General features: G+C 40.9%; 1 protein-coding gene across 7 annotated transcripts in view; it reads right to left on the bottom strand.

Annotated features, from left to right (window-relative positions):
* Nucleotides 1–7,959: 7,959 nt before the first annotated feature.
* The window catches only part of ENTPD1 (ectonucleoside triphosphate diphosphohydrolase 1), a 91,070-nt gene continuing 76,587 nt past the window's right edge, over nucleotides 7,960–22,442 (bottom strand). For 5 of the 7 annotated variants that reach the window (XM_007080116.3, XM_042959998.1, XM_042959999.1 and 2 more), the window contains exons 8-10: nucleotides 12,910–13,026; nucleotides 11,006–11,143; nucleotides 7,960–8,982 (exon numbers count right to left, since the gene is read on the bottom strand). In XM_007080116.3, the coding sequence (XP_007080178.1) occupies nucleotides 8,776–8,982; nucleotides 11,006–11,143; nucleotides 12,910–13,026 (462 nt within the window). In that variant the 3' untranslated portion in view covers nucleotides 7,960–8,775. Of the gene's footprint in view, nucleotides 8,983–11,005; nucleotides 11,144–12,909; nucleotides 13,027–15,591; nucleotides 15,627–20,518; nucleotides 20,535–22,442 lie in introns of those variants that run through there. The other 2 variants (XM_042960001.1, XM_042960000.1) reach the window with 2 other exon arrangements.

Below are 22,442 nucleotides of genomic sequence, written 5' to 3'. Positions count from 1 at the left end.
GCTTTGCTTTCTCCTACTTGCTCTGACATTGGGAACATATGAGCACATAGTTCAGAGTCTTTTATGCTGACCCCCAATTTAACTCAGCCTTTTCTTTCATTGGTCTTTAAGTTACTTTTTTAACATATTGAGATATAATTCACATACCATAAAATTCACCCTTTTAAAGTATATGGGGAAGTGGTTTTTAATATATTCATAGAGTTGTGTAATCATTGCCACCAATTCCAGATCATTTTCTTTCCCTCAGAAAGAAACCTTGTACCCATTTCCCCTCCTGTTGGCCCCTCCTACAGTCACTTAATCAACAGAGTGACCCAGGCTCCCCTAAAACCTTGTTGTAGAGGAAAATAACTCTTGAACCTTGTTCAATTGGATTGGTGCCATCAAAGATGTCATCTGTCATTTTTTTCCCTGATTAGGTGACATTTTGTCTTGGATATCTTGCTGCCATGTCATACTTCAACATACATGTAACCAAACATACCATCATTTCTTTACTTCCACACCACTCCTTCCCCAAAATACAAATTAGCGAACTCTTTAACTTTCCTGTTCCTCCTGAAAGCACCACTGTTAAGCCTGTCAGTCAACTTCAAATCCCTTGAGTCGTCTCTGTCTTTCTGGTATCCTATATCAGTTCAAGGGCTAAAACCTATAGATTTTTTTCTTCTATAACGTGTCTCATATTCTCCAGGTCTTTTACCTGATTATTCAGCAGCTCGTCTCTTTTATTCTTTTTTGACCGGTTGTGCCTAAATGTAATTTTCACACCCATTCCAGGTCCTTCCTAAAAAAATCTTCAGTTCTCTCTGCCCTCTGCATTGTTTTTAATGTGTTTCATCTAAACTCCTTTCCATATTCTTCAAGGTCCAATTTAATCTGGCCCCGTTCTCATCATACTCTTCTCTGTTTCCTACAACAAACCATCTCTTCACTATCTCACGAACATTCTTGATTCTGTAATAGCAAGACTAAAAATGACTAAAGGTACATTAATTGGGGTCTGGATATTAAAATTCTAAAACACTATAGATAATATTATGCAGACATGACAAAAAGGATTTTGATCTATGAATGTTGATACAGGGCAGAAGAGCTGGGAGAAATCTCTCCGAGGCACACCAGGCCTTCAGTGAGTGCAAGGCATTTGTTCCCCAAAGGCAGATAGCAAGGCAGACAGAAATCTCCAGAGGCATGGAAAACTGACCCAAAAAGAAACCCTTGGGGAATGTTGTGTAAGAGAAAGAGTAAGCTTTGTAAATTGCACTTGAGCTGGCCCACTGGGACAGGCTGCCAAATGGCATTCAGGCTGAAGATGACCGCTTATCTGAGAGTCAGCAGAAGGAACTCCATGGAATGCTAAAGTAGTGGCATTACCAGGCAGCTTGTTGGAAATGGAGAACCTCAGCCTCACCGCAGACCTATGCAATCATTTTTTGATTAATTAAAATTAATATCTATTTTGGGGTATCTGGGTGGCTTGAGGCTGTTAAGCGGCCAACTCTTGATTTCAGCTCAGGTCGTGATCTTGTGGTTCGTAAGTTGGAGCTCCGTTGTCAGGCTCTGTGATAACAGCCCAGAGTCTGCTTGGGATTCTCTCTCTGCCCCTCTCCTGCTCATGCCCGCGTTCTGTCTCTCTCTCTGTCTCCCTCAAAATAAATAAAAACTTTAAAAAAATTAGTAGTAATTCTTAGGTGAGTTACATACACATTACATTTTGATAAGCATGACTTTTAGGGTGCATTCTAATCCTTAAAATTCTACTTAAGTAATATGTGCAATCAGGTGCTGTGTGGTGAGCTATACAGAAACTAAATGCGTGGTCCAAGAAGGAAAAATTCAATGTAGGTAATCCAAGGAGGCGCCACCATAGAATCAGGAGTTGAGCTGGTCCTTAAAAGCTGGAGGAAGACGTAGATCATGTCAAAGATTAAAAAATATGGATACCGAAGCAGAAATAGTGGTATGGACCAGACTTCCTGGCAGTGGAGATAGAGATTAACTAGGACTGTTACCTTAGTTCCTGCTAAAATACCTCTGAGGCCAACTTTTCAGAAAGAAAGAAGTCACGTATCTTCCCCTGAGGAGCTTAACTCAGACACCGAATAGAACAAATAGAATGGTCTAAGTGTTCTTTTATTTTTTTGTTTTTTTTTTTAATGTTTATTTATTTTTGACAGAGAGACAGAGCACGAGTGGGGGAGGGGCGGCGAGCGAGGGAGACACAGAATCCGAGACAGGCTCCAGGCTCTGAGCTGTCAGCACAGAGCCCAACGCGGGGCTTGAACTCACAGACCACGAGATCATGACCTGAGCCGAGGTCAGATGCTCAACCGACTGAGCCACCCAGGCGCCCCTGGTCTATGTATTCTAATGCAGGCCTAGGGAAAGGGCTGCCCTAGCACAGGGAAGAAGTTTATTCTGACTTGGAGATGTGAAAAAGACTTCACTGAAGGCATCTGAACTGCGCTTTGAAGGTAGAGTGGGGCAAAGCTGTTCCAAATTGAGCAAAAACCTGAACAGTGTTGGGTGAAGAGGCAGTCTACCGTATTTGGAGTGTAGGTAATGTCAGAGGGGTGGAGTGGGATGTAAGCCTGGAAAGAGCTTATAGGCATGGATCAAAAAGCTTGAATGTCTGTTGGAGAGTTTGACCTTATTTTGTAGGCAATGGAAAGCCACCAGCAATTTTGTTAGGAAGCAATGTGATAAAACCTCCTTTTTAAATATATATGTATATATTTATTTTGAAGGGGGGAGTGGCCGAGGGAGAGAGAGAAAATCCCAAGCAGGCTCCATGTTGTCAGCATTGAGCCTAGCATGGGGTTCCATCCCACGAACCACGAGATCATGACCTGAATTGATATCAAGAGTCAGACACTTCACCAACTGAGCCATCCAGGCATCCAAAACCTGCTTTTTATAAAACTTATTCTGGCTTTAATAGGCTGGAGACATGACCACCATTCCTGGTATCAGGTCTTTACTGGGGTGATAATAAGATTGGAAAAGGGAATCAGAATGAAAAATGTTGCCATGGCAAAGTGTGCAGGTGCTGTTGATGAAGTTGATTCTTATCCTGGTTACTTGAGGCAGTCATGGCTTTAAATTATGATACAATTCAGGCAGGGCAGGTTTAGGAGGAGAACCAGTGTGGTTTAGGTCACAGCATTCCCTACCTAGCTCTCAAGGCTTGCCTCCCCTTTCTTCTTAGAACTTCATTATAAGGAATGATGTTGTTTCTTAGGTGACGGTGTCTCATTTGTCATCGACTGATCCATATTCTCTGGTGAGCTTTGCTCTTCAACACACATTCAATAGGGATATTAAAATAAAAAGTCAACTCAGGTGCTGATGAGGGTGATGCCACTACTGTATCAACTTAAATTTAAAATCGAGAAATGTAGGGGCACCTGGGTGGCTCAGTCAGTTAAGCGTCTGACTTTGGCTCAGGTCGTGATCTCGTGGTTTGTGAGTTCGTGAGTTCAAGCTCCATGTCGGGCTCTGTGCTGACAGCTCAGAGCCTGGAGCCTGCTTTGGATTCTGTGTCTCCCTCTCTCTCTCTCCTCTTCCCCTGCTCATCCTCTGTCTCTCCTTCAAAAATAAATAAACATTAAAAAAAATTTTAAATAGAGAAATGCAAGGGGCGCCTGGGTGGCTCAGTTGCTCAGTTCGTGATCTCACAGCTCATGGGCTCAAGCCCCTCATTGGGGTCCGTGCTGATGGTGTGAAGTCTGCTTGGGATTCCCTCTCTCTGCCCCTTCCATGCTCTCTCTCTCTCTCTCTCTCTCAAAATAAATAAATAAATAAACTTAAAAAAATTAAATAGAGAAACGCAAAAGGTATAGCAGTGCTTCTGTCACATGTATAGTCTTAAATGCCAGTTTTCTAAAGAGAAGGTTCATGGAGGTACTCCTTTCCCCGTTACTAAAAAATCCATCATACCTGTGATAAAAACCAATTATATTCAGTTGTATTAGGTTCATGTACAAATAAAAACTCGGGTAGTTAACTACACATTGTCCTAAACACATAAAATGAAGAAAATAGACACATGTTCTTTTAGGAAATCTACCATTTGGGAATATATGGCTAATTTGCAAGCTGCTAGAGCATCCTGATTGAGGCTGTGGAAAGAAGTGGCAGATTGACTGTCAATTACTTGAAAGTAATGACATTTTTAAAGAAGGATATTCCTTGACAAGATAAGTAGACTATAATTTATAGAAAACACACTTCATGTTTTAGTTTAAGGAGACACTGTGGTGGGTTCAATCATTGTGCCCCCTGCTTCACTCCTCTGTGTATTGGGATCCATCATCTGTGTCCTTTGCCTTATGACCTAGCCATTCCTCCCAGTGTTTCTCCAACTTGTCATGTTGGGCTTGGTCACATGACCTACTGTGGTCAATAGAATGTGAATGGAAGGGACAGGGGCCTGTCCTGGCCAAGGCTATATAAGAGGCCTCCCATGTTTCCTCTTACCCTCTTGTGTCCCTGCCATTCATTTCTCGTAGGAGAATGCAAGATACATTGGAGCAGGCCTGAACCAGACCAGCTGCCTGGAGGAGAGCTGCCCAGCTGATATGCAGACCCAAGGACATGAAAATCAACCCATGGACATGCAGAATCATGGACATGGGCTTACTGTCGTAAGCCATGCAAACTTTAGGGTTGTTATAAGTTTAAAAGATAAAACTCACACAAACTGAAAAGAATCATGGTTAGCGAGCACAACTAACTATAAGCAACTGTCCTGTTTTAACAAGATAATGATTATTAGAACCTGAATCAGAAAGAGACCAGACCAATCTGGGTGAAATTCAGCTCATCTTTAAAGCTGATGATAAATAAGAATATATTTTAACAGTAATTTTAATATAATAATGTGGTAACCTTTGTGAGCTATTAAGAAACTAACCTTTAATATTCAGATTTACAATTTGATTATAGGATATAATCATCAAAACTATCTTGTGTCATCTTTGAATCCAGATTAAACTTCCCGAAGGTCTTTCATCAGGCATCTTGGCCTGAACAACAGGCATCTCTGCCTTCACAAAAAAAGGCAGCAAGACCTGAGGAATAAAGTGAAATTCTGAGCTGAGATCTTAAAGAAGAATGATGTTTAAGAATAATGTTTTAACTTCATATATAATAAATAATAGCAAGATGCTACAGTGTCTATAGCTGTTTCTTTTAATCCCCCTCAGTAGAAAGACAAAGGATTCTTGCCTGTGTCTTTTTAAGCCTTGAACGTATTTTTAGACATGTGCTGTCCAGTGGAGTAGTGACTAGTCATACGTGGCTGTTGATCACTTGAAACATAGCTGGTCCTCATTCAGATGTGCTGTAACTGCAGTGCACAACAGCGGGCTTCAAAACTCAATGTGAAAAAACAAATGTTAGTGATTTTTATATTAACTACATGTTGAAATGATAATACCTTGGATACAGTCAATTTCTTAAACTCTTCTTAGTTCCCTACTTTGCACCATCTCTTACTTGCAGAGATTTTGACTGATACCACATTAAAATGAAGTATACTTTTAAACACTTTTATTTATATTGCATTTTATATTTCTTATTAAAGAATTGGATAAGGAGGGGCGCCTGGGTGGCGCAGTCGGTTGGGCGTCCGACTTCAGCCAGGTCACGATCTCGCAGTCCGTGAGTTCGAGCCCCGCGTCAGGCTCTGGGCTGATGGCTCAGAGCCTGGAGCCTGTTTCCGATTCTGTGTCTCCCTCTCTCTCTGCCCCTCCCCCGTTCATGCTCTGTCTCTCTCTGTCCCAAAAATAAATAAATGTTGAAAAAAAAAATTAAAAAAAAAAAGAATTGGATAAGGAGAAAACTTTCTCTCTCTCTCTCTCTCTCTCTCTCTCTCTCTCTCTCTCACACACACACACACACACACACACACACACTTCATTCTTTTGTCTACAGAAGTAACCATTTCTGATGTGGTCCACAGAAAAAAGTTTCCCACCTTCTAAAGGAATGGCAGAACTAAGTTTAGGTGAAGGGCCAGGAAGGAATGGTAATCATTTATAACCAGTGGCCAATTCAGTATTAAAATCAGTTGACAGTGACCCATTTTATTTAGCCTTTCTCGTACAGAATGGCCCAAAGCAGATTCCTGAATCTGCCACAAAACCATCTTTCCCTCCAACAGAAATGAGATTAGGTTGTGCCTGCTGATCATCTCCATGACTTGAGACTTAAAACAAGTGGAATTTGGCTCCCGAATACCTTAATGCACTTGTTTTGGACCCAGGCCGCAAGACAGAAATGGAATAAGAAAAGATTTCCATGTTTATTGAAGGAAAATTGTGGATTATAATTCCAATTTGCCAAGGGACGGTGTTTATAGAAAAGACAGAGCAATAAACTTGGGACAGAATACATGAATTTGAATATCCACTCTACCATCTACTCGTCTGTGTGACCCTCATTTATAAAATAGAAATAGTACTTATGCCCTCATGGGGTTTTTTAAGAATCAGAATAGAGAATGTGCGTCACAGGGCTTTGTGTATGTAGACATAAGGAAGAAAGGAGCTGCTGTTGGCTCTAGTTATATGACTTTTTATTTTCATCAGTATCATCAACTATTATTTATTTGATGCAGAACTGCTATGCAGTGAGCAAGCACTATAATTAAGAAGCCAGGAATATGGGGAATCCTTGATTAGCATCGTATGCCACATATATCACCATGCAAAGTACGTGAACAAAGTATCGGTGTTGCCATGACAGACTTTGTGGACTTAAAGCAATATTAAGTCACAGGTCCATCAGGGAAGAGATCATATGTCTACTTCCCTTTCTACCATACCTGTGATCCCTGTATTCATACAGAGTTAAGTGTGTGCTTAGAAGTTATAAAGAGACAGTCTAGTATATTTGGGAGAGAAAATAATGGCTAAGTGCATTGCAGGCCTTAGGTCAGCCACTTGGGCAAGTGACTTACCCTCTCTGAGCCTCAGTCTGCTTCTGTGAAATGGGAGTGGTAGTGGCTCTCTTCAGATTGTTGTAGGGATTGAATGAGAGAATGGACGTAATGCATGGAAGCACAGAACATGGGGACACAACAAATGCTCCATAAATACTAGCTGTGACAACAGAGCCACTTCTAATAAAAAGAGTTTAAACGTGCCCAAACTTGGCTTCTTATTCCTAATCAAAGTACAACAAGTTCAACTGTGAGTAGCAGAAAAGAGAAAGTTCCTGTTCTCAGTTTTATTAAGCTTGTATTCACCTGGATGTTGTAAAAAAAAAATGACTTAGTTATCCAAGACATATAAGGGCATTTGGCTTCCAGTTTGTGGGAAAGCTTTTCCTCCCCCACCCCACCTCCTCCCTGCATCAGCTCAACAGTCGTCCCCAGATCCAGAGATGGGAGCTTGGGACAACGTCAGAGTAACACATCACCACTCCACGCTACTCAACAGGTAACTCTTATAGCAGTCATTAAAGGAAGAAGGTACAGGGTCTCTTCACGTTTATGTGACAAGGTCCATAGCTGCTGCTTCTCCCACAAAATAGTCCATGGAATAAGTAAAGAGATCCCATTCTTGTGTGACAGGAGTGGCAACAACACTTTCAGACCTGGTTCCTGGCACGCTTTGATGAGTAAATGCCATGGCAGTGAAAAGGCATGCTGTAGCTCTCACTAAATTAAACCCTGTGACAGTAAGGCCTGGAGTGGCTTTAAAACTCAGTGGGCATCTTGTGGTGCAATTGATTAGCATATTTGGCTATTAACTAGAAGGTTGATGGTTTGAACCCACCCAGGGGTGGTCTTGTCTCCAGCTAATTTCTGGGTGGGCAAAATATTCTGGAATTAGATAGTGGTGATGGTTGCACAACACTGTGAATATGCTAAATGCAATTGAATTGTACACATTAAAATGGTGAACTCCATGTTATATGTATTTTTATTACAATAAAAATAAAAGCCCAATAGATACACTGAAGGCTGCATTTTCCAAATTCTTCATTGTAATTGTATTTTTCTTCCTGACATGTTTACCTACCATGTAGTATGCCCTTATATCTGAATGCTTATATGTCACATCAGCTTTTAAAAAAAAAATCTCTGGTCTGGGGGTCCTGTTCTGTAGCATTTTGGCATCACCGAGGAACATGTAACTCATCCACATCCCTGTTTTGGATTGGCTCAAGTATTGTATTAATTACACAAGCACATAAATTCCCTTGCGAGACTCTTTGGCTCTAGCACATATTTGTCTCGTCTAGAAAATTCTCCTGTGCAAACAGCAGGCTGGGAATGAGATGTGTGTTTGCCCTCTCCAGAGGCATTGTATGGCGTTCTTAATAAATGGGCAACAGGAGAAAGAAAGGGTCTTTGTGAGTACAGCTGAACCGGTTCCTGAGATTCTTCTTTTAGCCAGCACAGCTTCCCAGCGCAGGATGCAGGACCCTCAGTTCTTCAGGACAAAGTCAGGATTGTTCTTTTATAGAGCTAAGATCATGAAAGGCAGCAGGTCTTCCAGACCTACACAAGCACAGAGTACAAAAGAGAAAAGGGGAGATGGGAAGGACTCACAAAAGAGACGACGTCTGCAGGGTAGTCCTTGAGGCAGGTGGTGGTGAATACCTCCCATGGAAAGGCTGCAGCAAAAGCCAGGGAAGCTCCGTGCTGGTCAAGACTGGCCTTGGTGAGCAAGGAGGGATGACTTTGTACACCACTGTGGAGGAAAATGCTCCCTGGGCAAGTTTTTTTCTCCAGCCAGCAGATTTCAGCTGTTCCTGCTATACCATGTCTTTCCAGAAATACGAAGGCTTGTGAAAGATAAACAAGCCTATGATGGCCACTGCAACCAGGATCAGGGAGAAGAGGACCATGAGGAAGACATATGTGGAGTGGGAGAGAGGTGTGGACAGCGGCTCCTCAGCGGGGATCATGTTGGTCAGGTTCAGCATGTAGCCCAGAGTCCAACCGACACTGCTGCTGTGGATCTGCAAAGTGGGGGAAAGGCTGTTGTTTCTGGCCAGAGGGTTAGATGAGCTTTCACACAATCCCATCCATAACACTGAGCAACAGCAGGTGGAGAGGGCTGTGTCCAGTTCTCTTAATGGATCGTGTTTACATTCTAAGTTGGGAAAATGGTTGTGGGGAAAATGGAGCCAGAGCATGTGATTAAGGTGAGTTGGGGAGCCTCACTGTTATATTCCTGAAATTCAGAAGGGCATTTGGTGAATAACTGCTCAATTCTCCTGCTTCTGCCAAGAAGAACTTACAAAGTTCTCTGGTCAAAAGATAAGAGAATAAAGACTGTTTCTGGTCTTTACCATCTATGTCAGGCCCAGGAACTTCATCCATATGTAACCAGGACATCTTTATGATTCAAAGAGGAAAGACTGGGGAATAATCCCAGCAAGTCTGTGTTACTTTGTGGAAGTTGGAAGACTGTACATATGCATGAGAAAGGATTCTTATTAAAGATAAAAACACGCCCTGGGCCTGCCATCTTGGATATTTTCCAGTCACCTCAAAACATACTGGAATACAGATAGTCTATGAATAATAAATAATTTTGAAAATGTTTTTATTACATGAGTTGTGCATGGTCATGGTGGGAAAATGAGGTTGTACAGAAAATCCTAAAAAGGAAAATTAAAACTTCCTATATTTGATCACTCAGAAGTTGCTGCTATTACCTTTTTGTGCTGCGGCCTCCCAAGTCTTCTCTGTGCATGTTTTTTTCATACAGAACATGTAATTAAACTGTATAGCTCATGTCTCAAGGCATCATCACTGGCATGAACCGCCTTATATGTTTACTTTTACTCACTTTATCCAATTATTTATAAATCCTAGAAATGGAGTAATTGGATAAAATGATGTGTGTATTTTAGGGCTCTTAGCACATATTGCCAAAACAGTCTCCCGAAAGGTTGTGTCAATTCACATTCCAACCAATTTCCATGTGGAAATGCTCCTCTCCCCAAACCTTTACCAGTGCTGAGAATAATTTGTAAAAGGTCCACTTCTCTTGGTGGGGGACAGGAACCTTATCTGACTTCCCTTTATGGGGGCGGAGGGGTGGGGGCAGGGTCAAGGAAGGCTCAGAGTTAGAGAAGTTACCACCTGGGGTTTAGACATATTAGCCCATTCACCGAAGTTCAAAGAATAGAAATCACTCATAAATTTGACATAAACACATCCTTCAGAGAGACAAAATAAATTGTGACAAAATGAAAGACCAGGATATTAAAACAAGGAAAAGATTTGCATTTGAATTAGCAAGGTCAACATTGACAAAAGAATAGTGAAAACAGTATTCTTAAGGCTGCTACAGCCCTATGCTTCAATGCTTTGCTTTGCTTGAAGTCACCATATTTAATAAAGGGAGTCTTGTGTTTTGCCATTAGTGGGTATGGGTCAAAAAGGTAGAGAGTTGCCCATCAGTGTAAATGTTTCTCTATGCCTGGATACCTGCAGGTGGCGCTCTGGTAAAGCACAGCCGTGAGGCTGCTTCTGTAAGGCTGACGCTAACCTGACTTCTAAGCAAAGACCCCCATTCACAGTCACTCATCTCCTTCTTTACACTAAGCTTTCAATTTAGTCAATCTTGATGAGCCCTGATGAGAAGCCATGATAATCATTTGGGATGATTTGGGATAATCATTTGGGATGATGGCCTTTGGGATGGATGTTGAGGTCAGCAAACAGAATCAATGAGGCTACTGAAATTCTGTTACATTACTTTAATATCTCACTGTTTGTTTTATAAGGAATTAGTCACTGTTGTATGAGCAGAAAGGAGAGGCCCAGAATACAGGTAGTGCTCCTTAGATAGGTTATCCTCAACTGGCCGGTCAACATAGGAGGGCCTGACACAAAATGTCAGCTTGGGTTACAGGTGAATGGTAGAACAGGACACCAGGCCAAACTTAACAGGCTGACTCCTACCTCTTTCAAGCCCAAAGCTGCCTCAGTCACCCAATCAGCCCACAACCCAGCAAGTACCCAAATTACCTTGCCCATGAAATGAATATTCTTCCAGGAATCAGCTGTGAAATGATAGCCATTCAGAAGGAGAGAGAGGATATAGGCTCCAGAAAAGCAATATTCACTCAGGTACTTCTCCTTCACATCACCAAAATATGTCTTCAGCTGGAAGTGAAGTGAAGGAAATATCACACATGTACAACAGACACCTCTCCATGGCCCTCTTTTCACCATCGGAGCTGAGCAATTGAGAAAGGCCCAGCCCAGCCAGGCCTGAGCGCTGGCCTCTCCAGAGGGCCTTAGGAGGGGGCTGCACTCCTTTAGCGGATGCAGGGGCTCACAGTTTAGGGTCTGTTATGGAAGCTTTTCCTCCACTGGGTTCTATGAGATAGTAATACATGCTCCCCTGAGTGTTTTGTTAGCTGTAAAGTGCTGAGGTATTTTGAGGGGCTCTTTCAGAAAGCTCTGAATACCCTTCCTTCCTGTTCTAACTCAGACAGAATATGAGGGAGAAGTCCGAGCCTCTTGCACAATCTTCCTTCCTTTTCTGGTCAGTGCCAAGGAGAAGAGCACCCATTTTTAATTAATTACACCTCTTCAGAATGAAAGCACCATTCACATTTGCAACCCTGTCAACTTAAAACAGCTGTTATTTTGACCTACCCCTAGATGATCTTTTTTGATTAGAGTAGACCCCATAGCTCTCTCCTCCCTGGAAACTTTCATCAAGAAGTACTAGATTTTGGGGGTGCCTGGGTGGCTCAGTCAGTTAAGCGTCCGACTTCGGCTCAGGTCATGATCTCACGGTCCGTGAGTTCAAGCCCCGCATCGGTCTCTGTGCTGACAGCTCAGAGCCTGGAGCCTGCTTCAGATTCTGTGTCTCCCTCTCTCTCTCTGACCCTCCCCGGTTCATGCTCTCTGTCTCAAAAATAAATAAACATTAAAAAAAAAAAAGAAGTACTAGATTTTGAATGACTCAGTGCTTCAGACAAGAAAAAACTTGTGCTTCAAATTTATGAATAAGTAGGAGATACCTTGGACCTGGGCAGTAGAGAAAGGGTCTTAACACAACGGCATTTATAGCAGATTCTGTGAATTGCCTGTCTTCCTTGCTCATACAACTCTGATTGGGGGCTGGGAAGGGGAATGTGCGACAACATGCCCAGTCCAGGGAGTACCTCACACTGGATCTAAAGCTCTAAGCCCGTCCTAATATCCTGCACCCTGCTTTCCCAGCCAGTCCTGGCTAACAAGTAAGAGAAAGACTGCTCAGAAGCTTCTAGGATAGCTTATAGTTTCTTGAAAAATGGGACAGATGTATCTGGCTCTACCCTTCTGACCTTGAACGTAACTGTGATCTCTGAAGCCACAACTTGTGTCCATGAGAAGATAGGCATAACAAGAGAATTGAAGGGGCGCCTGGGTGGCTCATCGGTTCAGCATCCTACTCTTGATCTTGTCTCAGGTCATGATCTCATGGTTCGTGGGTTTGAGCCCCACTTCGGGTTCTGTCCTGGCAGTGTGGAGCCTGCTTGGGGTTCTCTCTCTCTCCTTCTCTCTGCCCCTCTCCTGCTCATGCTCTCTCTCTCAAAATAAATAAATAAACTAAAACCAAACCAAACCAAACCAAAACCAGAATTGAAGAAGTAATGGCTTAGATAGAGTCAACTGCTGACCCCATACCGGCAGCTGCCAACTGCCAGACTTGGTATTAGGTGAGAAAAGTAAGACCATGTTTGTTTAAGCCATTGTGTGTCCAGTTATCAAGAAATGGCTGATGCACTCACTCCTACCTAAGAGCACCCTCTGGGCCTTTCTAACATGTTTGCTGGATCTTGGTCAGGTTAGCAGGACTTAAAGAACAGACTTACATCCTCTGTGACGTCAAGGGCATGGGGCAATACTGAAAGCTGCTATTTCTAGTCACTTACCTCTTTCCAAGGCTGAGAGCAGAACTTTTCCATACTGTCGATCACCTTTTCCTGAGTAGGGGTTTCCTCTGATGTAAAGTTTAAAAACTCCATCACATAGTAATAAGCTGAAAATGCCTGCAACAGAAAATGCAGTTTTGCACTGTGTCCAACACAGGGGGACACTGACTCACTCTCCAGAAGGCCGAACCCGTAGTGAAGGTGCCTGGAAATCTCTGTCGAGTAAACTAACGAACCAGGTGATATTCCTGCCCCCAAAGCTGCTTCCTTCCTGAAAGAGGTATCATTTTGTTGCTGCTGCTTTGTTGCTGATGTGCATTTCTGAGCTACCGGGTAACTAATTTTCTCTATAATTTTAATGGAAGAGTCAGGGAGAAAGAAAGTTGAGGGAGGAGAAGAGAAGAGAAAGGAACAGGTTTTAAAAATCCCATCTTTAAAAAACTGTGTATTGGGGCACTTAGTCAGTTGGTTTCAGCTCAGCTCTCACCATTTGTGAGTTCTAGCAGGCTCTGCACTGTTTCTGTATCTATTGAGCTGATCATGTGGGTTTTCATCCTTCATTCTGTTAATATGGTATATCACACCAGTTGATTTTTGTATGTGGAACCATCATTGCATCCCAGGGATAAATCCCACTTAGTCATGGTATATGAGCCTTTCATGTACTGTTGAATTCAGTCTACTAGTATTTTGTTGAGGATGTTGGTTGTTCAAAAGTGTGTTATTTAATTTCCACATACTTGTGAATTTTCCAGTGTCCTTATGCTATCGATTTATAGTTTTATTCCATTGTGGGGAATTTTATACCTGGTGGGGCACCTGGGCGGCTCAGTTGGTTAAGCATCTGACTTTGGCTCAGGTCATGATCTCGCAGTTCGTGGGTTTGAGCCCTGCATCAGGCTCTGTGCTCAGAGCGCAGAGCCTGGAGCCTGCTTCAGATTCTGTGTGTCTCTCTCTGCCCCTCCCCTGCTTGTGCTCTCTGTCTCTCAAAAATAAATAAACTTTATAAAAAGAAAAAAGAAAGAAAGAAAAGATACCTGGTATAATATCAGTCTTCTTAAATTCATTGAGATTTATTTTGTGACTTAAGATGTGATCTATCTTAGAGAATGTTCCATGTGCACTTGAGAAGAATATATATTCTGCTGCCCTTGCATGGAATGTTTTGTATTGGCCTGTTAGGTCTATTGGTCTATGGAGTGGTTCAAGTTGCTATTGTTCTATCTGTTATTGAAAGTGAGGCACTGGGGCGCCTGGGTGGCCCAGTCAGTTGAGCGTCTGACTCTTGATTTTGGCTCAGGTCATGATCCCAGGGTCGTGGGACCAAGCCCCACATAGGACTCCATGCTGAGCATGGAGCCTGCTTGAGATTCTCTCTCTCCCTCTGCCCCTCTCCCCCGCTCATGCACTCTCCTACAATTATAATATTGCTGTCTCTTCCTCCCATCAGTTCTATCAATGTTTGCTTTAAAGACTCAGGTGGGGGCGTCTGGGTGGCTTAGTCGGTTGAGTGTCCGACTTCGGCTCAGGTCATGATCTCACAGTTTGTGGGTTCGAGCCCCGCATCAGGCTCTGTGCTGACCGCTTGCTCAGATCCTGGAGTCTGCTTCAGATTCTGTGTCTCCTACTCTCTCTGTCCCTCCCCCGTTCACGCTTTGTCTCACTCTGTTTCTCAAAAATAAATAAATGTAAAAAAAAAAATTAAAAAAAAAAAAGACTCAGGTGCTCTGATTTGGGGTATATACATAGTTATAATTAATGTATCTTCCTGGTGAATTGGCCCTTTATCATTATATAATATCCTTCTTGGACTCTTGTGAAAATTTTTGACTTAAAATATGTTTTGTCTGATTAAGTATGGCCACCCTTGCTTTCTTTTGGTTGGCACTTGCATGGAATATCTTTTTCCATCACTTCACTTTTGGCCTATGCGAGTTTCCTAAGTCTAAAGTGAGTTTCTTGTGGAACATATAGTTGGATCTTTAAGCTTTTTGTATAGTTTGATTTTTTAATAATAACCATGTCTTAATTTTTATAATTAATATTTCCTTAAGTTGTAACATTTCAGAAGACTTTCCAAAATTACCCCTAGAGCTCATTCTACCAGCAAAAGGCTTAATGAGTTAAGCACCTAAAAATCCTCTTGCTTTTGCTAAGGCATGACATTTGCTTTTTAGATAAGTAAAAATTATTGTGAAAAACATTAACAAATAGAAAATTTGTGTAGGCAGATAATGCAAAATATTGAATCTTCAGTGGGATACATAGTTTGTCGGCAGGAACTCCTGGTCTATGCCACCACCTACCCCCAAAGCTCTGCATGCCATAGACTCTTGAAGATTGTTGCCTGAACTACAGAAACCTCCCTTAGCATCTCAATCCTGCTTTTACTTATTTTTCAATATATAAAAGTTACCCTCTTCATTTCTTTCCCTTCAAAATACATATGTCTTAAGAATTCTGGCTTATTAGAAAGTAACACGTTTGTTGTATAGAATTTAATTATTACAAGTTAAAAATAAAAGTTTCCCTGGGGTGCCTGGGTGGCTCAGTGGGTTAAGCATCCTACTTCGGCTCAGGTCATGATCTCACCACTCATGAGTTTGAGCTCTGCATTGGGCTCTGTGCTGACAGCTCAGAGCCTGGAGCTTGCTTCCAATTCTGTGTCTCTCTCTCTCTCTGCCCCTCCTCCGCTCACACTGTGTCTCTCTCTCTCTCTAAAAAATAAACATTAGAAAAATAAAAAGTAAATAAAAGTTTCCCCTTCATCTAACCATTCCCTAGAGAGAAACACTTTTAACAATTTTTCTGCTTAATCCCTGTAGCAAATATATATGTAAAATATTAAAATATATGTATATATTTTTACCTAAATGTTATCATACTAGACACATTGTTTTATAATCCTACTTCATTCCACTTGATAATAATACATCATGGGCAAATTTCCCTGTAGATTTTACCTTACCCATGTAAATGACTATAAAAGGTTACTATGTATAGCTATATCATAATTTACTTACTCTCCTATTCATGAGTATTTAGGCTTTCTAATATTTCACTATTATCAATAATGCCACAATATACTTACATCTTTGAACCTTTGCCTTGAGAGAATTTCCTGAGGGCAAAATGTTTGGTCATAAGGTAAATATATTTTGTGAGTAGAAATATGCACTAAAAGAGTGTTCATAAAGTGGTACATAATATCCCCAAACTGGAAACAACTTAAATGTCCATTAACTATAGAATGAATAGATAAATGTTAGTGTATTTTTGAAAAATGTTTATTCATTTTTTGAGAGGGGCGGGGAGGAGCAGAGAAAAGGGGAGACAGAGGATCCAAAGCAGGCTCTGAACTGACAGCAGAGAGCCCAGTTCGGGGCTTGAACTCATGAACCTGAGATCATGACCTGAGCTGAAGTCAGGTGCCTAACTGACTGAACCACCCAGGTACCCCAGTTTTAGTGTATTCATGCAAAGGAATACAACATTGCAATGAAAGAATGAACTACTGTTACATGCAACAGCATAGATAAATCTCAGACAATACTGAGTGAAAGAAGTGTGACAAAAAAGAATACATACTACAATTCCAAGAATTAGCAACACTAATCTATCCGGATAGAAGTCAGGCTAGTAAGTATCTTTAGAGGGAGTGTGTCAACTGGGAGAGTGGATAACAGAACCTTATAGGATGCTGGGAATGTTCTATATCTTCATCTAGATGATGGACTCACAGGTGTAGTCCTTAAAAACTATCAGGCTATGGCCTTAAAATGTACACACTTTACTGCAAGTATGTCAGACCTAAAAATTTTAAAATATCTATACAGATCTTATGAGATCTTCTTTCAAAAAGACTCTTAACACTTTATAACTGTAGGAGATAATTTTTCCCTAAAGCTTAAAATATGCTCTATTTTCTTTGAGTCCCAAAAATGGTACTTTATAAGCCCCTCAAACAGGGTTATTCATTTCCTCCAAAGCCTGGAATTATTTCTTTCCAAACCCCTGAACCATATCTTCATCTTTAATCTTCCTAAAATTACCATCATTTTCCTGTACTATACACAACTGAGTTTACAGATCATAAACCTCAGACAAAGGCATCTAATGATCAAAACGCTATCTTTAAGCTTGGGGGAAAACTTTTGGAATATTAGAGGCAAGTCTCCTGCCTGCCCACATGGAAACAAATGGAAGTACTTATAGGTCTCTGAACATGCTACATGCTTTTCCACCTCCATTCTGTGCATGCTGGTCATCTCCCTAGAATATTCCAAATACTAAAGTGCTCTTACTGAAATATACAATTCCAGGCATTCTGGCAGGCCTAGAAATAAAAAGATAAAAAGTATACCATCCTTCCCTTCTTCCCCACAGTGGGGGAGACTGACATGTCAACCTATAAAGACCATGCCCATGCCAGCCAGCCAAATTTTGTGCAACTTTTAATCTATACAAAAATGCAATACATGTATTCCTGTTCAATTTAACTTAGCTGGTTTCAGTGCAGCGTCTATCTTCTCTCAAGTTTCTTCTTGTTTTTGTGATATCAATTACCAACCCTCCTCCCTGCTCCCCCAACTTTGGAACATCTCGCAGGGAGCTTTCTGTTTACTTTGACATGGCTTCTGAAACTATGCTCCTTAAAATCTCTCCTAATTGGAAAATTCAATAGCCTTTTTTTTTTCATTCCACCTCTTCCTTGACTTTTGGCTGCATATCATTCATTCATTCATTCATTCATTCAACAACTATTTACTGAATAACAACTATGTTCCAAGCAGTGATGGAAATAGATGAAAATCCCTGCCCTCTAGTGGAAGACAGCACAACCCAAACAAGTAGCAGATGGTATGATGGACAATAAATAAGTGCTATAAAAATAAAGCCTTTTGTTACATACTCCACATACACAGAGCCTTTATTCAGATTAGAGAAGTCCATAGAGTAGGTATTGTTCATTTTCTAATTTCTTCTAGTCCAGATGCAATTTGTTTCAGGGGTCATTTTTTTTTCATAAGAACTGTTGCCTAGTAATATAACTGGCACTCCCATCTTTATCACGTTTCCAGGGAAACAAATCCAGAAAATTAACCCAAAGCCAAAATTGTCTATAAAGGAAGAAAGGGGGCTTGTCAAATCATTTTCCAAAGATTCAATGAAAAACCTATTGATAGTACTTTGGAATAAAGATTAAATGAAGTATTTGTAGTCACAGAAGGAACAAGTATTACAGTTTAGTCTCAAGATTCCGCCCCAAACTGACCACTTGACATGTTCTCCTACCCTCCTTGTTCTCACCTGACTACACATGTAAACTCGCTTCTCTAGTGTGGCTGACCTGCTTGTATTACTAGATATTAGGTTTGCTCTGCCCTGGCAGGAAGCATTTTAGAGGCAGGCATAGCATCAGTTTCAGGATCATCTGTCTCTGGCACATGTGTCTACATTTGCTTCCCATCCATCTAAACAGACTCACCTCTAACACTTGTGTGACATTCATTCCAAGCCACTGCCCTGCTTGGGCTTGTGGTTCTACTTTAATCTCTGGCTTCTAGGTACCTTTTGTTCTAGATTAAGAGTTCTTAATGTGGGGCTCAAAGGTCCATCTCAAGGAACCATGATATCTTTTAGACTGTATGCAAAATTTGAGCATCCATTTTTCTGCTTAGAAAATCCTTAGCTTTCAACACATTCTCCAAAGAGTCTTGTGATCCCCTGAAGAGTTAAGAATGATGTGTCTATTGAAGACATTATGCTAAGTGAAATAAACCAGTCACATAAAGACAAATACAGGATTCCACTTATACGAGGTACCTGGAATAGTCAAATTCAGAGCAGTTAAAAGCAGAATGGTGATTGTCAGGAGCAGAGGGGAAAGAAGAGTGGGAATTAGTGTTTTGTTCAATGAGTGGAGTTTGTTTTTGGGAAGACAAAAAAGTTTTAGAGGTAGATGATGGTGATGGATGCACAACGTAAATGTACTTAATTCCACAGAATTGTACTCTTGAAAGTAGTTAAAATGGTAATTTTCTATTATGTACATTTTAACTAACACACACACACACACACACACACACACACACACACACACACACACACACACACGGCTGGTCTAGACAATCCTTATATTTTGCTGCCAGCTGTTGACCTGACTGTGCAGGTTATGATTCAGAGTCCTTTCTCAAAATAGAATCAAGTAAGCAATATGCAACTGTGAAATAATGCCATTATATAAGGAATAGAAAATAAAATAAATACAAATATGCCCTTCTATTACAAATACCTGAATCAAATTTGAAGTAATGTTTTAAACTCTCTCAGCCCTAATCTCCTCAGCCACATCTATGTCCACAGGAACTGGGAAGATAAAGAGTTAGCTTTCTTAATGTTTTATCCCTGCAGGACACCTTCAGCAAACTGCTCATAGTTTAGGTGTCCTGGCTGGACCCGATCCGCAGTCTGGTTTTGATATTCCTTAAGGAAGAAAAGCCTTGTTAACACGCACCTGAATGTGACTGTCAGAATCTGTTTATGGATCATTATGAGAAACACCTGTCTTAGCTTTTCATCTTGGCTCTAGATGTTTGACCAGCTTCTCTTTCTGGGTCCTTCCCCTTCGGTCTCCTGCATCCTGATGAGGTCATCTCCTTTACATATTTTTAACTTTTTTTTTCAGATCATAATGTTATTTTTATATTCCGTATAGAAATAGACTATAGAAATTACTATTTCTCTGTAGCCACAATAGAGATCAAGTCTTAGAATCAGGGGCAAATCCTGCTTGCTGTTTGAGCTGGGAATATGTTTATTCACCTTTCTTTCTTGGGCAGTTGTGCTCCAGAATAAGGTCATCTATTTCTCTTCTGCTCAGGAACCATTCATACTCAAATTCATACTTGTTTTTTCATTTTATATATCTGTCAATCTTTTCTGAAAGTCTTCATGTGTCAAGGCCTAACTGATAGTTTTCCTGGCTGTATATGCTCTTCAGAAACCCACTCAGGTGAGTTTTAATATCTAAGCTGGCCTCTTACATCCCTTGGAAAAGTCTCTTCTAGGGTGGAATATTGTTTATACAAACATGCATTGGAATTGAACTCACAAAAATTAAGTGCTGATGAGATGGGATGGGATGATAACGTTTAGGGTGAGTATTTTTTCCTTTATTTATTTATATTATGTAATTAAAAAGTAATCTTAACCCTATTCAGAATGCTTCTATTTGGGGAGGTGCCTGGGTGGCTCAATCGGTTGAGTGTCCGACTTCAGCTCAGGTCATGATCTCCTGGTTTGTGAGTTCAAGCCCTGCATGCATTGGGCTCTGTGCTGACAGCTTGGAGCCTGGAGCCTGCTTCAGATTCTGTGTCTCCCTCTCTCTCTCTCTCTGCCCCTCCCCAACTCACACTATGTCTCTGTCTCTCAAAAATGAATAAACATTTTAAAAGTTTTTTAAAAAAAGAATGCTTCTATTCATAATCCCAAGAATTATACTGAATGACAAAACCACCTTCTTCTTTTAATACCTCATGAGGATACACTGCTCAAAATCAGATGGTTCAAGGATACATCACCAAGTTTCTTCCTATGGCTGTGGTAGATGACTCTTTAAAAGTCTGGAAGAAAAAAAATCATTCTGATTCTGTTCTTGGGGTATGATTTAGGAGACTCCATACATCAGATAGACATTCTGTTGCCAGAATGGACCTAAAGGCAATTATTAAGGGAAATGCTGACTTAGTTCTAGGAATTCCTGACTTTGCCTTTAGGTACTAAGGGGGATGGCCTGTACTACTGAGGTCAAAATCTGTGATCAGTTTCTTAATCTCCATGTTAGGAATTAGCCTTACTTTATAAACCTTTAATTGATTGGTGTCTATAGCCTGTGGGCCCATATTTAAACAGCAACTGAGAATAGTAACATTCTAGGCCATCTTTAGAGAACATATAGTCTCAAAAGGTCAGCTCCCCATCTTCCAGTTTCCAGCTTAGATATTTATGGAAGAGGACTTGAAAGATACATGTCTCCCCCTTTTCCAGCTACTCTGAATTCTTCCCTTCTATCAAGCTGAGTATCTATCAAAGACCTACTGCCTCAGTCCATTACAGAATTGCTATGACTGAGTTGGCTTTTTAATATTCTGCCTCTAGCTTATAGTTGCTATAAGAAATTGCAATTAAAAAAAATATGGTCAAAGACATTGTCTAATGAAATCTCCTTTATAAAATATCCTTGGGAATCAATTGTGGAATAGCTCTGCTTTGTCCTGGGACCCAGTATGCTGGGTATAATGAAAACTATGTATCTTGCTATGTCTTATTTTTCCCCTTGGCTACTCAGAAGCTCAGAGCTAAATGCACACACACACACACACACACACACACACACACACACACGCACCCCCCCCCACAAGTATATGTATACATATGGAAACAAACAAGTGTTTAATGTTCTTTAATTCCAGTTCCCTCTTGAATTTGTTTTACATTCTTTCTTGTTTATATAAATGATACAATGTGATCTTTAAAAAATTTTTCTAAATTACCTCATAAATAATTCTCTACAGATGTTCCCTTTTCCTTTTTGGTGTTTCTGATTTGCCTACAAATTGGATTCTGTCTAGCAACCAATGTAGTCAAACTGAGAAAAACAACATCGACAGTTTTTTAATACCCTATTTAAAGAGTAAGAATTAAATCACCAGCGCTGAATGTAATTGTGGCAAACATTCCCTCCCTGCAAATTCTCTGTGGCTTGAGAATACCCAGGCTAATTGGTCCTGGAAATAATTGGAATGCAACTGGATTTTTGTGTTGCAAATATTTATGCTTCCAGATGAAGAACTTGGCAGTGGGAACTTCTGCAGGTATAACAGCCGAGGGTGAGGACCATTAGGACAAAGGGCTAACCTTACTAAGGGCCCACATGGTACTAGGGTACGTTAGCTTTCTGCTACTGGTGGTGATATGCTGGAGGTGGCTCTTATCCACTCACAAGAGCTAATTGTTAAAATTTCAAGAGTTTTTGGGCCAGTTGATATTATGGTGATTAAAATGGGCCATGGTAGGAGTACTACCATGTAAACTGGCAAATGCCACAATTTAGCCCCTCCATCCCCAGAGAGCTGGTTGTTAGACATTTACTAGTCCACCACCACTTGTCTGGCTTATCACACACAACTAGCAAGGAGACAGGTAATTCTGTCCCCATTTTATAAATGAGGAAGCAGACCAAAAAAGTTTTGTTTAGGCTTTAGGGAGAAATTACAGAGGGGAAAAAAAAAGTTCTGTAACAGAAACTGCCAAAGCAGGAATAGGTACAGGTACAGTGCTGACCTTAAGGGCTATATTCAGAGAAAAAAGATCTTATTCAGAAGAAAACAATGAGCTAATCTAAGGAGACTGCCAAGTAGAGGTTCAGAAGGCTGTAAGGAGAACAATTTCAGCGAGGGACAAAGAGACCAAACAAAAAGGCATTCAAGGGGAACTCAAGTCTCCTCTACCCCTTCAACTCTGCTTCTCCC

The sequence above is a fragment of the Panthera tigris genome, chromosome D2, assembly GCF_018350195.1.
Source record: "Panthera tigris isolate Pti1 chromosome D2, P.tigris_Pti1_mat1.1, whole genome shotgun sequence".
Classification (NCBI taxonomy): domain Eukaryota; kingdom Metazoa; phylum Chordata; class Mammalia; order Carnivora; family Felidae; genus Panthera; species Panthera tigris.
This window is presented reverse-complemented; position numbering and strand designations above follow the sequence as displayed.